Here is a 15005-nt window from a genome sequence, read left to right as displayed (position 1 = left end):
AGTTATTCTAATTTTAAATAGCATTATTTTTTTATTTTAAAACACTGTAAAAAAACAGTCATAATATGTATCGCCTCTCGTCTTTTCCCCTACCAAACTACATTTCCCAGAATGCCCCAGTTTGTCCCACCTCAGCAATATGGCGGAGTCCTGGGGAAGCGCACCCTGTGAGTGACTGTATAGGGGACATAATCATATGGGAATGGGGGGGGGGGGGATATAGGACACCGCTAGAAGTGTTGTAATTATGAAGAGATGTGTAACTCAAAGATACTCTAGACGGGAACAGAGTTTTTAAAACCTGTAGAGTGTATTGCAGTACAGTTGTTATGCAGTACATTTGCCGTATTCTCTAGTAGACAAGAGAGGTTATGGTGTTCGTTTGTGAGTGCTTTACTTTCTCATAAGTGTTTTCTGTTTAATTCAGCATGACAGGTTACCACTTGTTGGGGTTTCAGAGACATGGAAAATGGAATGGATGTCCAAGCGCAGTTATCCAACATCAGCCCCTTATGTCACCCACAGATAGACATGGAAGATACAGGCACCCTATATACAGTGCCTACCAACAGCAACTCTGGAGGCTCTCAGCAACACCTGGAGTCGAACTGCACAAGCACAGATTGCAGGGTACCACCGCGAGTAGATAGCTGCCCAGACATGGATACCAGACCCCCCATGACTCCTGAACTGCTCATTATGGATCTTGATACACAGACAGAGAGGGAGAGTGCAGAGGAAATTTTCCATATGCAAGATCTACTATGCCAGTTACCCACATTGGACTTCGAGACAGAACAATTAGTTATGTCATCATCATCTATTGATATTCCTGGTAAAGCACAAATGGAGGAAAATCAGACATGTGATGGGCAGCATGAGTTCAATCCATGCCTGTTGCATATTGCTACTGGGAAAGGAATGGCACAGACAGTCAGACGTGTATCGGAAACAGGCACTGCGCCTTCAAAAAGCAGGGGACTATTTTCGCCAGATGTGGGCGCAGATGATCTTATGAGCCTCTTGCAGTATGAGGGAACAGCAATGTCAGATGGTGGCAATGACACACCTCTGGCAAGGATGGAAGCTGTGTGTAATGAGGAATCCAGCCCCTCTCTCCCTAAGGTTACTGAAGAGGGGGCTACAGAATTAGGAGACGGAGAGGCTCCCTCTTCATCATCAGAAATGAGCAGAGAGGATTCATCTTGCAGTTTGACAGATGTGCCAGTGGCAGCATGGGCAGGGCCAGAGAATCTACAGCCTCAACTACAGGAGAGTGATGAGGAGGTGAGAGATGCAGGCGCAAGTAAAGACGCCTCTATGTTGCATTATAATGCAAACATTCCTTGCACCACGTATTGTACCAGTATCCCCATTTCTCCATTTTATTGGATCCTTGTGTATATTTTACTATGGTCATGATGTGCTGGTCATTGGGTCACTCTCTGTATTGTATCTATATCTCTCTGTACATTATAGCATAAGTGCAACAGAAAAGATACCCTTTCAGCACATTGTATTAGTATCACTCTCTCTATATATCATAGTTTAAACCAGCGCTTGACAAATCTGTTTAAAAATTAGGAGCCAGTAAGAATATTTAGGAGCCAGACATCTTTTTAGGAGCCAGACAGTGGGATCTGTATATAGATATATGGAGAATAACCCAAAAAGTTAAGAGCCAGGGGTAAAATTCTAGGAATTCCAAAATACTCTACAGCACCAAGGATATATTCACAACTTTATTGGAACATCTGGGTCAAACAGATATAAGCAACGTTTCGGGTTAACATGTAGCATGATTAAGGGTTGTTAACCTGGAAACGTTGCTTAAAATATCTGTCTGACCTAGATGTTCCAATAAAGTTGTAAATATATCCTTGGTGCTGTGAAGTATTTTGGAATTTTGATGATTATCTTTGGGTGTCTGCAGTAACCCTTCCAGCGTGCACAAGGACTAAGGTGTTGAGGCACTGGCCCATATTTAAGAAAGGTCTTGCGGACCTGATCCGACACTGCGGATCAGGTCCACAAGACCTCGCTGAATACAGAGAGCAATACGCTCTCACAAGAGCTGCTGGTGCAACGCCGCCCCCTGCAGACTCGCGGCCAATCGGCCGCCAGCAGGGGGGTGTCAATCAACCCGATCCTACTCGGTCGGGTTGATTTCTGGCGATTCCTGTCCATCTGCTCAGAGCAGGCGGACAGGGTTATGGAGCCCACAAGCTCCATACGGAGCTTGTTAAATGGGCCCCAACATGACTATTGGGATTGCATACATTCTAGGAGTCAGTGGCTCCCAGGCTCCTTGGTTTGTCAAGCCCTGGTTTAAAAACCTAAATGTACCCACCAATCAGCAAGCGCTATCCAGGGGGCTGAACCAAAATGGGCTGGCTTGTAAGCTTACATTCCTGCTTTTTGAAAAAAGATACCAAGAGAATGAAAAAAATGATAATAGGAGTAAATTAAAAAGTTTCTTAAAATCACATGCTCTATCTAAATCATGAAAGAAAAAAATTGGGTTCAGTATCCCTTTAATGCTAACATTTGCTATGCAGAGACTGTAAGCTAAATAGCGGTTACTCAATTTAAAACTGCTACACAAAAGTAAATATTTGAAGAATTTAGACACCACAGGGTATTTATCTAGGGGTATTTTGACACATTATGTTTAACCCTTTTTTTTGCCAAGGGCAGAAAATAAAATTTAGTGGTTAAAAACCCACACAAAAAAACCCACTTTAAAATAAAATGGAATTAAAAAAAAAAAAAACACTTAAAATTAAATTAATTTGGCACTTTTTTGTTAACAAACAATTTCTTGTAATTTTTGACATGTGATCACTGTGACTGGCTGTCACAGTGATCACGTGACCATAGGCCACTTTTTTTGTGCATCACTGGACTGCCTCACTCTTGAGGAATCCAGTGATTGGCCACTGAGCTTTATACCAGCATGCACTGGGGCATGCTAGTATCGAGGCTCCATTTTAAGTATACAATCACTGTGACTAGCTGTCACAGTGATTGTATACACAGTAACTGTAATTTTTTACATTTACTATACTGCTGCTAGCTAGCCTCACATGCAGGCTTCCAGCAACAGCATGATATACACGCAGATCAGAGTGTATATCATGAAAGGAGGCTCCCCACTGACAGGCATGGGGTCATAAGGAAACCCTGTCCCTGCTATCTCTAGCTTGGGGTGTCCTCCATTACGCTATTTCTGCACTCCCTCACTTCTGAGGCATGCAGAAATAGCATGGGCACGCCGTCAGGAAAGTTAGAGGCGCGCTAACAGCCCAGGACATCTTTAAAGTGATGGTTAACTTCAGACTATAAAAATGTTGCAATGAAAAATATAAGTTTTCATGTAAAACCACATCATTATTGGTTATATATATTTTATAATAAAAGATTTAAAACCCTATTTGGTATTGTCTGTTCCTCCACCCACCTTCATTTCCTCTTTTGGCTGGGCTGTGATGTATAGAGCAGTCCCGCCCATTCTTTATATAGGCTTTCTAAGGGCTAAAGTGAATGTAAAGTTGAGCTCACTTCCTCACGTCATAGGATAGAATTTAAAAAATGAATGAAACTTTCATTTATCAAATTTGTACTATATACTGATATTCTGAGAGTTGTACCTTTTTAATTCTATAACAATAAGCGCCGTTCCTCCGCCCGTCATATTAAATCTGCAATCCACTAATCGTTGTTTCCCCACTCCCCGGGGGGGGGAAACAAAGATAAGTGGATTGCAGATTTGTCATCTGTCAATCAATTGAGCAATATGGCGGGTGGATGAACGGCGCTTATCGTTATAGCATTAAAAGGTAAAAATATCAGTATATAGTACAAATTTGATGAACGAAAGTCTCACTAATTTTTTAAATTCTATCCTATGACATGAGCGAGTATCCTTAAAGGGACACTGAACCCACATTTTTTCTTTCATGATTCAGATAGAGCATGCAATTTTAAGTAACTTTCTAATTTACTTCTATTATCAATTTTTCTTCGTTCTCTTGTTATCTTTATTTGAAAAAGAAGGCATCTAAGCCAAGGAGCCAGCACATTTTTGGTTCAGGACCATGGACAGCACTTGTTTATTGGTGCTGTCCAATCAGCAAAGACAACCCAGGTTGTTCACCAAAATGGGCCAGCATTTTAACTTACATTCTTGCTTTTCAAGTAAACATACCAAGAGAACGAAGAAAATTTGATAATAGAAGTAAATTAGAAAATTGCATGCTCTATCTGAATCACAAAAGAAAAAAATTGGGCTCAGTGTCCCTTTAACTTTACATTCACTTTAAAGGGGCTGGACTTCAAGATTGTCAAATGACACACATGTTGATTGGATGTTCACTGGATTTGTCATTAAAAAAAAAAAAAAAAAAAAGTTTATTGTTGTGGGCCGGCATAACATTGTAATAGCATTATTATATGAACTAAATTTAACACCTTTCACAGCTGGATTAAAACCAAAAAAAGGTACACACATACTTTTTTAATGGCAAAGATTACATTTATGACATTGATTATTTAAAGTTTACCATCACTTTAAAAGCTAAACAACCAGGAGTTAAAGGGACATGAAACCCAAAATTATTATTACATAATTCAGATAAAGTATGCTATTTTAGACTACTTTCCAATTTGCTTCTAAAATCCAGTTAGCTTCTTTCTCTTTGTATCTTTTATTGAAGGAGCAGCAATGCATTACTGGGAGCTAGCTGAACACATCTGGTGGACCAATGACAAGAGGCATTTATGTGCAGCCACCGATCAGCAGCTAGCTCCCAGTAATGTATTGCTGTTCCTGAGCCTACCTAGGTATGCTTCTAATTTAAGTATAAGATAATAGCAATACATTTAAAAGTTGTTTAAAATCACATGCTTTGTCTAAATCATTAAAAAAAAATGTTTTGAGTTTCATGCCCATTTTAACAAAGGATACCAAGAGTACAAAGTACATTTGATAATATAAGTAAATTGGAAACTTTCTTAAAGGGACAAACTAGGCCACTGGTTTTCAAACCTGTCCTCAGGCCTCCCTAACAGGTCACATTTTGAGGTTATCTGAACTAGAGCACGGGTGAAATAATCAGCTCATTAGTAACCATGGTTATTTTACCTGCTCTTATCCAAGGTAATCCTGAAAATCTGGCCTGTTGGGGAGGCCTGAGGACAGGTTTGAAAACCAGTAGTCTAGTCAAAATTAAACTTTCATGATTCAGATAGAGCATGCATTTTGAAACAACTTTCCAATCTACTTTTATCATCAAAATTACTTTGTTCTTTTGGTATTCTTTGTTGATAGCTAAACCTAGGTAGGCTCATATGCTAATGTATAAGCCCATGAAGGCTGCCTCTTATCTCAGTGCATTTTGAGAGTGTTTTTACAGCTAGACAGTGCTAGCTCATGTGTGCCATATAGATAATATTGTGCTCACGCCCGTGGAGTTACCTTGGAATCAGCACTAATAGTCTAAAATACAAGTCTGTCAAAAGAACTGTGATAAGGGGCAGTATGCAGAGGCTTAGATGCAAGGTAATCACAGAGGTAAAAAGTATATTAATATAACTGTGTTGGTTATGCAAAACTGGGGAATGGGTAATAAAGGGATTATCTATCTTTTTAAACAATACAAATTCTGGAGTAGACTGTCCCTTTAAAACTGCATGTTCATGTAAACTATAGTGGGATACCACTCTCTCTGTACTGTACCAGCATCCTTCATCCTCTGCTGTGCTGGTAATAATGCTTCTCTGTACAGTATACTGGTATTGTGTCTGTATCCTTTGTGCGTAAGAAAGTCTAGGTATGCAGTGCAAGATTCTCCTGTCTCTGTAATGTACCTGTATCCTTGTGTATATTAAAGGGTAAGATATGAAACACAGATTCCCCCCCCCCCTATATATTTTATACATATTGATTTGTATTTTACACCATAAGCTGTGCTGCTCTTAACCAGCGTATTACAGTTTTAAATCTGTCATTTACAGGTTTTAGAGATGCCCTCATCTACACCTGATTTACCAAAAGGTAAGTGACCCAGAATTTACACTAACATATAGCACCATTTTCAGGCATACAAATTCTTACTTGCCACATTGTAGTAGTGTGACCCTCCTGTCTCTTAGGAGCTTGTGCTGACGTATGATTTTGAATCTTGAGTATTTTAACACTTTAGCCGATCTGATGAGGAGAATAATTATTTTATTTATATAAAAAAACTAACCTTTTATTCGGATGTATACACAGGGTTGTATTGCATGCACAGTATTATATCAATACATACTAGGCATGCACCGAAATTTTGGCCTCAGAAACGTTTCGGTCGAAAATGGCATTTTTGGCTATTTCGTTTTTGGGGTTTTTTGCCTGTTATTTTTGGTAAAATTATTTTGTCGAATATTTCAAATTTGATGCTAGCTTAGAGCTGCTGTTTGAGTTCATTTCTTGACTTACAGTTTTGCATATATTAATAATTTTCTAGGACTATACTTTTATTTGTATGATTGGTAAAAAAAAAAAAAACCTGTATAACACAGTACATTGATATTTAATATTGTTTTAAGTAGGGATGCACCAAAATTTTGGTCGCAGAAACATTTTGGCCGAAAATGACATTATCATTTTTACCTTCAATAAAAGTGTGGTTATTTTATTTTATTGGCTTGCAGGTTTTTAATTCAGATTCATTCATTAAATAGTCTAATTATGCAAAAGAAACTAAAAAAAAAATAATATTTTAAAATAATTTGAAAAAAAAAAGACTTTCGGTTCTGATTTTTGGCCAAGTGCATCCTGGATTTTCGGTTCGGTTTCGGTCCAGAATTTCCATTTTGGTGCATCACTATTACATACTTAAAGGGACAAAAAATGGGTAAGATAGTGTCTACAATAAAAAAAAATACTTCTATTATTATACTTTTGTTTATTCTATAGGTATCTTTTGTTGAAAAGCATACCTAGGTAGGCTCAGAAGCAACAATGCACTACTTTGAGCTAGCTGCTAATGGGTGGTACTGGCTACGCACATATATCTTGTCATTGGCTCACTTGATGTGTTCAACTAGCTATATGCAAGCATATTGTAATGGTAAAATAATCTTAACACATTACAGAATTTTCTTGTTTGTCTTTTATTTTGAAATAAAACCCCAAAAATGATTTCATGATTCAGATAGATTTTAACATTAAGAAAAAGAAAAGTGTTCCATTGTTTATTGCTTGTGACTGGAACAATATACGGCAGCATTTTTTTGTCCCAATAATAACATTGTACTGCTCCAGAAATGTGCACTCTACCTACCTAGGTATCTCTTCAACAAAGAATAATATGAGAACAAAGTAAATTTGATAAAAGAAGTACATTTGAAACTTTTTTTTTTGTATGCTCTGTCGGAATCATGAAAGAAACATTTTGGGTTTCATGTCCCTTTAAACTAATAAACTAACAGGGAGGAGGGTTCTGCTGTTGTGTAAAGTTAGTAGTGGTCACTTTTTATGCAAAGACGGACAGACTATGTAACTTACAACCTAAAAAATAATTTGAAAGTGATTATTTGATGCATGAGGAAAGGAGGATGTGTGTGTATATGTGTGTGTGTATATATATAATTTTGCATACAAATAGAGAATCGCTCTGCCAGGAACGAACAACAGCTCAGTGGCTTGTTCTATGGCGATTTACCACCCGGAAGCAGCCTCTTTTAGACCAGTGTGCTTTTCACAGAGGAAATCTTTCCTGTAGTATATCAGTCTGATCCCGCCAAGTAAGGTCAGTCCAGCCCCGAAATACCAGGCAATTCTCCTCTGAACAAGGAACATAACTTTTTAATAAAAAGGACTACACCACTAGTGCTAAAGATATGGCTAGAAATGGTCCCCTATACCCTTTGAAGACAAGATTTACAAAAATTGGATAGTAAGTGGGCGCCTAATAGAAGGCAAATCTAGCAGGAACCTAATAATATATAAGGTATCAGTTAATGTGATATTAAAGGGACACTGAACCCAAATTTTTATGATTCAGATAGAGCATGACATTTAAAGCAACTTTCTAATTTACTGCTATTGTCAAATTTTCTTCGTTCTCTTGCTAACTTTATTTTAAAAGCAGGAATGTAAATCTTAGCAGCCAGCCCATTTTAGGTTCAGCACCATGGATAGCACTTGCTTATTGGAGGCTTACATTTAGCCACCAATAAGCAAGCATAACCCAGGTTCTGAACAAAAATGGGCTGGCTCCTATGCATCACATCCCTGCTTTTTAAATAAAGATAGCAAGAGAACGAAGAAAAATTGATAATAGGAGTAAATTAGAAAATTGCTTAAAATTGCATGCTCTATCTGAATCATGTAAGAAAAAAATTGGGTTTAAAACTTTAACAAATTCACATCAGTTGATTTTGTAATGCATAAAATATATATTGATTCTTAAAAGAAAAAAGTATTTATTCTTTTAAAGTGGTTATATTTATAAACCGTTTCTTCTAGCGATACATACAATGAATATATGCTGCAATAAATTATTGCTAAAGTGCACACAGTTGATTATTGCACAATGAGTAGAATTTTTAGGTAAAAACAATTTATTTTTAACTAAAAATTCTACTCGTGCAATAATCAACTGTGTGCACTTTAGTAATAATTTATTGCAGCATATATTCATTGTATGTATCGCTAGAAGAAACGGTTTATAATATAACCACTTTTAAACAATAAATAAAAAAAATAAATAAGAATCAATATATCTTTTATGCATTACAAAATTAACTGACATGACAACTTTTCACAGAGGAAAGTTTTCCTCTGTGAAAAGCACACTGGTCTAAAAGAGGCTGCTCCTGGGTGGTAAATCGCCATAGAACTAGCTGATGAGCTGTTGTTCGTTCCCGGTAGAGCGCTTCTCTCTTTGTATGAAGAAAAAATAAATATATATAATGTGTGTGTATACACACGAAAAAAACACACACACACACACACATATACACACACACACACACACACATATATATATATATATATATATATATATATATATATATATATATATATATATATATATATACACAGGGAGTGCAAAATTATTAGGCAAATGAGTATTTTGACCACATCATCCTCTTTATGCATGTTGTCTTACTCCAAGCTGTATAGGCTCGAAAGCCTACTACCAATTAAGCATATTAGGTGATGTGCATCTCTGTAATGAGAAGGGGTGTGGTCTAATGACATCAACACCCTATATCAGGTGTGCATAATTATTAGGCAACTTCCTTTCCTTTGGCAAAAGGGGTCAAAAGAAGGACTTGACAGGCTCAGAAAAGTCAAAAATAGTGAGATATCTTGCAGAGGGTTGCAGCACTCTTAAAATTGCAAAGCTTCTGAAGCGTGATCATCGAACAATCAAGCGTTTCATTCAAAATAGTCAACAGGGTCGCAAGAAGCGTGTGGAAAAACCAAGGCGCAAAATAACTGCCCATGAACTGAGAAAAGTCAAGCGTGCAGCTGCCAAGATGCCACTTGCCACCAGTTTGGCCATATTTCAGAGCTGCAACATCACTGGAGTGCCCAAAAGCACAAGGTGTGCAATACTCAGAGACATGGTCAAGGTAAGAAAGGCTGAAAGACGACCACCACTGAACAAGACACACAAGCTGAAACGTCAAGACTGGGCCAAGAAATATCTCAAGACTGATTTTTCTAAGGTTTTATGGACTGATGAAATGAGAGTGAGTCTTGATGGGCCAGATAGATGGGCCCGTGGCTGGATTGGTAAAGGGCAGAGAGCTCCAGTCCGACTCAGACGCCAGCAAGGTGGAGGTGGAGTACTGGTTTGGGCTGGTATCATCAAAGATGAGCTTGTGGGGCCTTTTCGGATTGAGGATGGAGTCAAGCTCAACTCCCAGTCCTACTGCCAGTTTCTGGAAGATACCTTCTTCAAGCAGTGGTACAGGAAGAAGTCTGCATCCTTCAAGAAAAATATGATTTTCATGCAGGACAATGCTCCATCACATGCGTCCAAGTACTCCACAGCGTGGCTGGCAAGAAAGGGTATAAAAGAAGAAAATCTAATGACATGGCCTCCTTGTTCACCTGATCTGAACCCCATTGAGAACCTGTGGTCCATCATCAAATGTGAGATTTACAAGGAGGGAAAACAGTACACCTCTCTGAACAGTGTCTGGGAGGCTGTGGTTGCTGCTGCACGCAATGTTGATGGTGAACAGATCAAAACACTGACAGAATCCATGGATGGCAGGCTTTTGAGTGTCCTTGCAAAGAAAGGTGGCTATATTGGTCACTGATTTGTTTTTGTTTTGTTTTTGAATGTCAGAAATGTATATTTGTGAATGTTGAGATGTTATATTGGTTTCACTGGTAAAAATAAATAATTGAAATGGGTATATATTTGTTTTTTGTTAAGTTGCCTAATAATTATGCACAGTAATAGTCACCTGCACACACAGATATCCCCCTAAAATAGCTATAACTAAAAACAAACTAAAAACTACTTCCAAATCTATTCAGCTTTGATATTAATGAGTTTTTTGGGTTCATTGAGAACATGGTTGTTGTTCAATAATAAAATTAATCCTCAAAAATACAACTTTCCTAATAATTCTGCACTCCCTGTGTATATATATATATATATACACACATATATATACACACACATATATATATATATATATATATATACACACACACACACACATATATATATATATATATATATATATATATATATATATATATATATATATATATACATATATACACACACACACACACACACACACACACACACACACACACACACACACATATACATATATATATATATACACACACACACACACACACACACACACACACACACACACACATATACATATATATATATATATATATATATATATATATATACACACACACACATATATACACACACAAATAAATGTAGCAAATTAGCTTATAGAAGTATTTTGGAATGCTGTTTAAAATTGTATTCTCTACCTGAATCATGACCGAAACATTTTGGGTTTAGTGTCCCTTTAATTGCTGACATGGTACAATCCCCACTGATGCTCTTGAGCAACTGCAGTGTTTAAAATACTGGTGCATTGAGAACATCTAGCTATGCTTCACATGCACTCGCAGAGAAAAATGTTAACACTAAAGCAGTGACAACTTTTACTAGAAGCATTTTTGCTAATACATGTATAGTGTAAATATGTTTCTATTTAAACATGTAATTTATCTATGTGCCTTTACATTTTGACCGGATTGTCCCTTTGATTTGCCAAGCAGGGTTGATCAATTCTTGATGGAGTTTAGGAATGCCATAGTTTAGTGAAATTAGGGCATTTCCATGTTTTTTTTAAGGGATCTGAAACTGTGCTTGTTAAGTTAAAAACATCTTTTAAAAATAGCCACTAAGGGGGGAGGTAGCTTCCACGATGAAAACTTAAATTCTCAGTTTGCTTTTTGTCACATTATTTTTGCATCCAAAGTCCTTTACTGAGAACTAGTGCATGTGTCTGTCAGTGCACGTGTCTACTAGTGCACGTTACTCATGTGAAGTACTGGTAGCAAGAATCAAAATATTATTAAAAATAAAATTCTTTTTTTTTTTTTTTTGTTCTGCACCACATCTTCTGATAGGCAGTTTAAAGTAATGACTACCACTGTAAATAAAAAAAAAATCACAATGGTAGCAAGAACCAGAATATTATTTTAAAAATGGATAATTATTTCAGTAGTAGTACTTTCTTTTAATTGCCTTTAGGAAGAGATGGTATTTGTACACAAGTAGTTTTTGTTTTTTTTTGTTTTACCTTCTCACATGATTCTTACAGCAAAAATCCTTTACTGAGCATGGGCAAGAAACCAACTGGAGCTAGTGCAGGTGTCTCCTAGCAACCACTAAAAAGGAAAATTCCTCCTTTGCCTTTCTGTAGAGAGCACATGATGAATAATACAGATTACAGTGATTTTTAACCAGTGCTTAAAGGGACATGAACCTCAAAATTTTTCTTTGGATTCAGATAGAGAATACAATTTCAAACAACTTTCCAATTTACTTCTATTTAATTTGCTTCCTTCTCTTGTTATCCTTTGCTGAAAGGTTTATCTAAGCGAGCTCAGGAGCACCAGAGAACATAGGTTCTAGCTGTTGATTGGTGGATGCATATATATATATTGATTGTGATTGACTCACCCATGTGTTCAGTTAGAAACCATTAGTGCATTGCTCCTCCTTCAACAAATGATACCAAGAGAATGAAACAGATTAGATAATAGAAGTGAATTAGAAAGTTGTTTAAAATTATATTCTCTATCTGAATCATGAAATAATAAATTTGGGTTTCATGTCCCTTTACGTGTTTTTGTATTACAACAATGAAACATATTTAAAGGGACAGGAAACCACAAAATTTTGTTTCACGATTCGGATAGAGCATACAATTTTAAACAACTTTCCAATTTACTTCCATTATCAAATGTGCTTTGTTCTCTTGTTATCCTTTGCTGAAGGAACAGCATTGCACTACTGGCAGCAAGATAAACACATCTAGTCAGCCAATCACAAAAGACAAATGTGTGCAGGTGTTCTAAAATAAGTCTCGACTTACGAGAATGCGGGACCTACGTCACTTCCGGTGACGTGAAATCAGCTGTTAGAGGTGTGTGGCGCTCACTGCGCATGCGCAAGAGGCCCGACCTCCTCAAATCAGCTGTTGATGGCCACGCAACGGGTCGAGGAATTCTATGGCCATTAAATTTCATTGCACAGGCGCGCAGAATGCTGCGCATTCGCACACGGCCCTACTCCTCACCCTCAGCTTTATAACATTCATCAGAGAAAAGGTGCAGGCGGCACACTGGCAACACGACCCTATTGGTTGTCTAGCCACTGACTTCACTGACACATGGACCAATCGGATAATGCAGTAACACTTTTTTCCTATGTATTATCTGATCGGTCCGTAGTCCGTTTGATTTGCCCACCTCCATTCAATTTCCAAATTGGTCCATCGCGCACCGCCGACTTGCCGTGCAAACTGGAGGGGCGTTGTGGCTGATGCGGGTTACAGGGAGGGAGGTGCACTGAGACTTATGTGTGTTACGGGGAGGGCTGATGGTGGTTACAGGCGGTGGTTAAAGGGAGTGCTTATTGGGGGGTTACAGTGGGACCTGAGGGGGTTTACGTAGGTTAAAGAGGGGGTGTTTATGGGGTTTACTGGGGGTGTTGATGGGGCTTATCTAGGTTACAGGGGGAGCTGATGGTGCTTATGTAGGTTACACAGGGGGTTATTATAGGGGTTACGGGGGGGTGCTGATGGGGCTTATGTAGGTTACACAGGGGGTTATTATAGGGGTTACAGGGGGTGCTGATGGGGCTTATGTAGGTTACGAAGGGGTGGTTATGGGGGTTACAGGGGGGGCACTGGGGCTTATGTAGGTTAAAGAGGGGGTTCTTATGGGGGTTACAGGGGGTGCTGATGGGGCTTATGTGGGTTAAATAAAAAGAGAGAAGCGCTCAACCTGGGAACGAACAATAGCATAATAGCTTGTTCTATGGCTAGTTACCACCCTAGAAGCAGCCTCTTTTTGCTCAATATGTGCCATTCACAGAGAAGAACTTTCCTGTAGCATATCAGTCTGATCCTGACTTAACAGCGCAGTCCAGCCCCGAAATACCAGGCAATCCCTCTCTGAACAAGAGAAACGGCAAAACCCCAGACGTACGTTTCGGCCTATTGTGGGCCTCGTCAGTGAGGTGCAGCCACATCCCTCTAGGCACACTGAGCAACGGGTCCACATCTGGATTCCCGCTTATGTAGGTTACACAGGGGGTGCTTATGGGGGTTACAGGGGGTGCTGATGGGACTTATGTAGGTTACAGAGGGGCTGTTTATGGAGGTTACAAGAATCTTGATTTTCCACAATTTCAGTGCCATGTGCACATGAAAGGGTTTTTGTTTATGGTGGTCTAGGCATTAAAATAAGTATAACTTGGAAAATTAACCCTTTCTTAAAAATGATATTCATGTTTAAAGTGAAGTACAACAACCTTTTGTTTGAAAGGGTAACACCATGACTGGAATTTCATCCTGGGAGTAGCTTAACCACCCATACAGGCAAAGGTCCTCTCTTTATGAAAGGCCATGACACAGTTATCTTAATATGGCCGTCATTTTGTATAAGCCTTTGTTCTCATCCAACACCAGCCGCTTGTGTACCTGTAGATAAGGAGCATCTTTAATAATGCTTAGGAACGAACCTACAATTAGTTAAGCTCAATTACATTTCTTGATGTTCCAGAAAAGAGCTGTCAAATATTTAGTATGGTACAATAAAATGATGCTTATGGTAGTGGGCCAGATACATTAAACTTATTATGCATGTGAAAGAGAATCATTTAAAGGGACAGTCAACACCAGATTTTTTGTTGTTTTAAAAGAAAGATTATCCCTTTATTATCCATTCCCCAGTTTTTGCATAACCAACACAGTTATAATAATACACATTTTACCTCTGTGATTACCTTGTATCTAAGCTTCTGCTGACTACCCCCTTATTTCAGTTCTTTTGACAGACTTGCATTTTAGCCAATCACTGCTAACTCCTAGGTAACTCCACGTGCGGGAGCACAATGTTATCTATATGAAACACATGAACTAATGAAGAAAGAAAGAAATTAGCATATGAACCTCCTAGGTTTAGCTTTCAACTAAGAATAGAAGGCCACTAAATGCCGCTGCGCACCACACTTGTATTATGCCCAGCAGTGAAGGGGCTAATTAGGTAGCTTGTAGGGTTAAATTTAGCTTTGGTGTAGAGATCAGCCTCCCACCTGACGCATCCCACCCCCTGATCCCTCCCTGACCCCCTCAAACTGGTCTCTGCCCTCCCCCACCTCACAATTGTCACAGCCATGCAGTACTAAAATAAAAGGCTTTTTTTTTTTATATATATA

At 38.4% G+C, this 15005-nt stretch overlaps 1 protein-coding gene across 1 annotated transcript in view; it reads left to right on the top strand.

The window, feature by feature from the left end:
• The first annotated feature begins 125 nt into the window (after window positions 1-125).
• Window positions 126-15005, top strand: part of APBA3 (amyloid beta precursor protein binding family A member 3) — a 70836-nt gene continuing 55956 nt past the window's right edge. The window contains exons 1-3 of the mRNA XM_053703131.1: window positions 126-167; window positions 428-1287; window positions 6016-6055. Of these exons, the coding sequence (XP_053559106.1) occupies window positions 463-1287; window positions 6016-6055 (865 nt within the window). The 5' untranslated portion in view covers window positions 126-167; window positions 428-462. The remainder of the gene's footprint in view (window positions 168-427; window positions 1288-6015; window positions 6056-15005) is intronic.

This window comes from Bombina bombina, chromosome 2 (assembly GCF_027579735.1).
Source record: "Bombina bombina isolate aBomBom1 chromosome 2, aBomBom1.pri, whole genome shotgun sequence".
In the NCBI taxonomy this organism is placed as follows: domain Eukaryota; kingdom Metazoa; phylum Chordata; class Amphibia; order Anura; family Bombinatoridae; genus Bombina; species Bombina bombina.
This window is presented reverse-complemented; position numbering and strand designations above follow the sequence as displayed.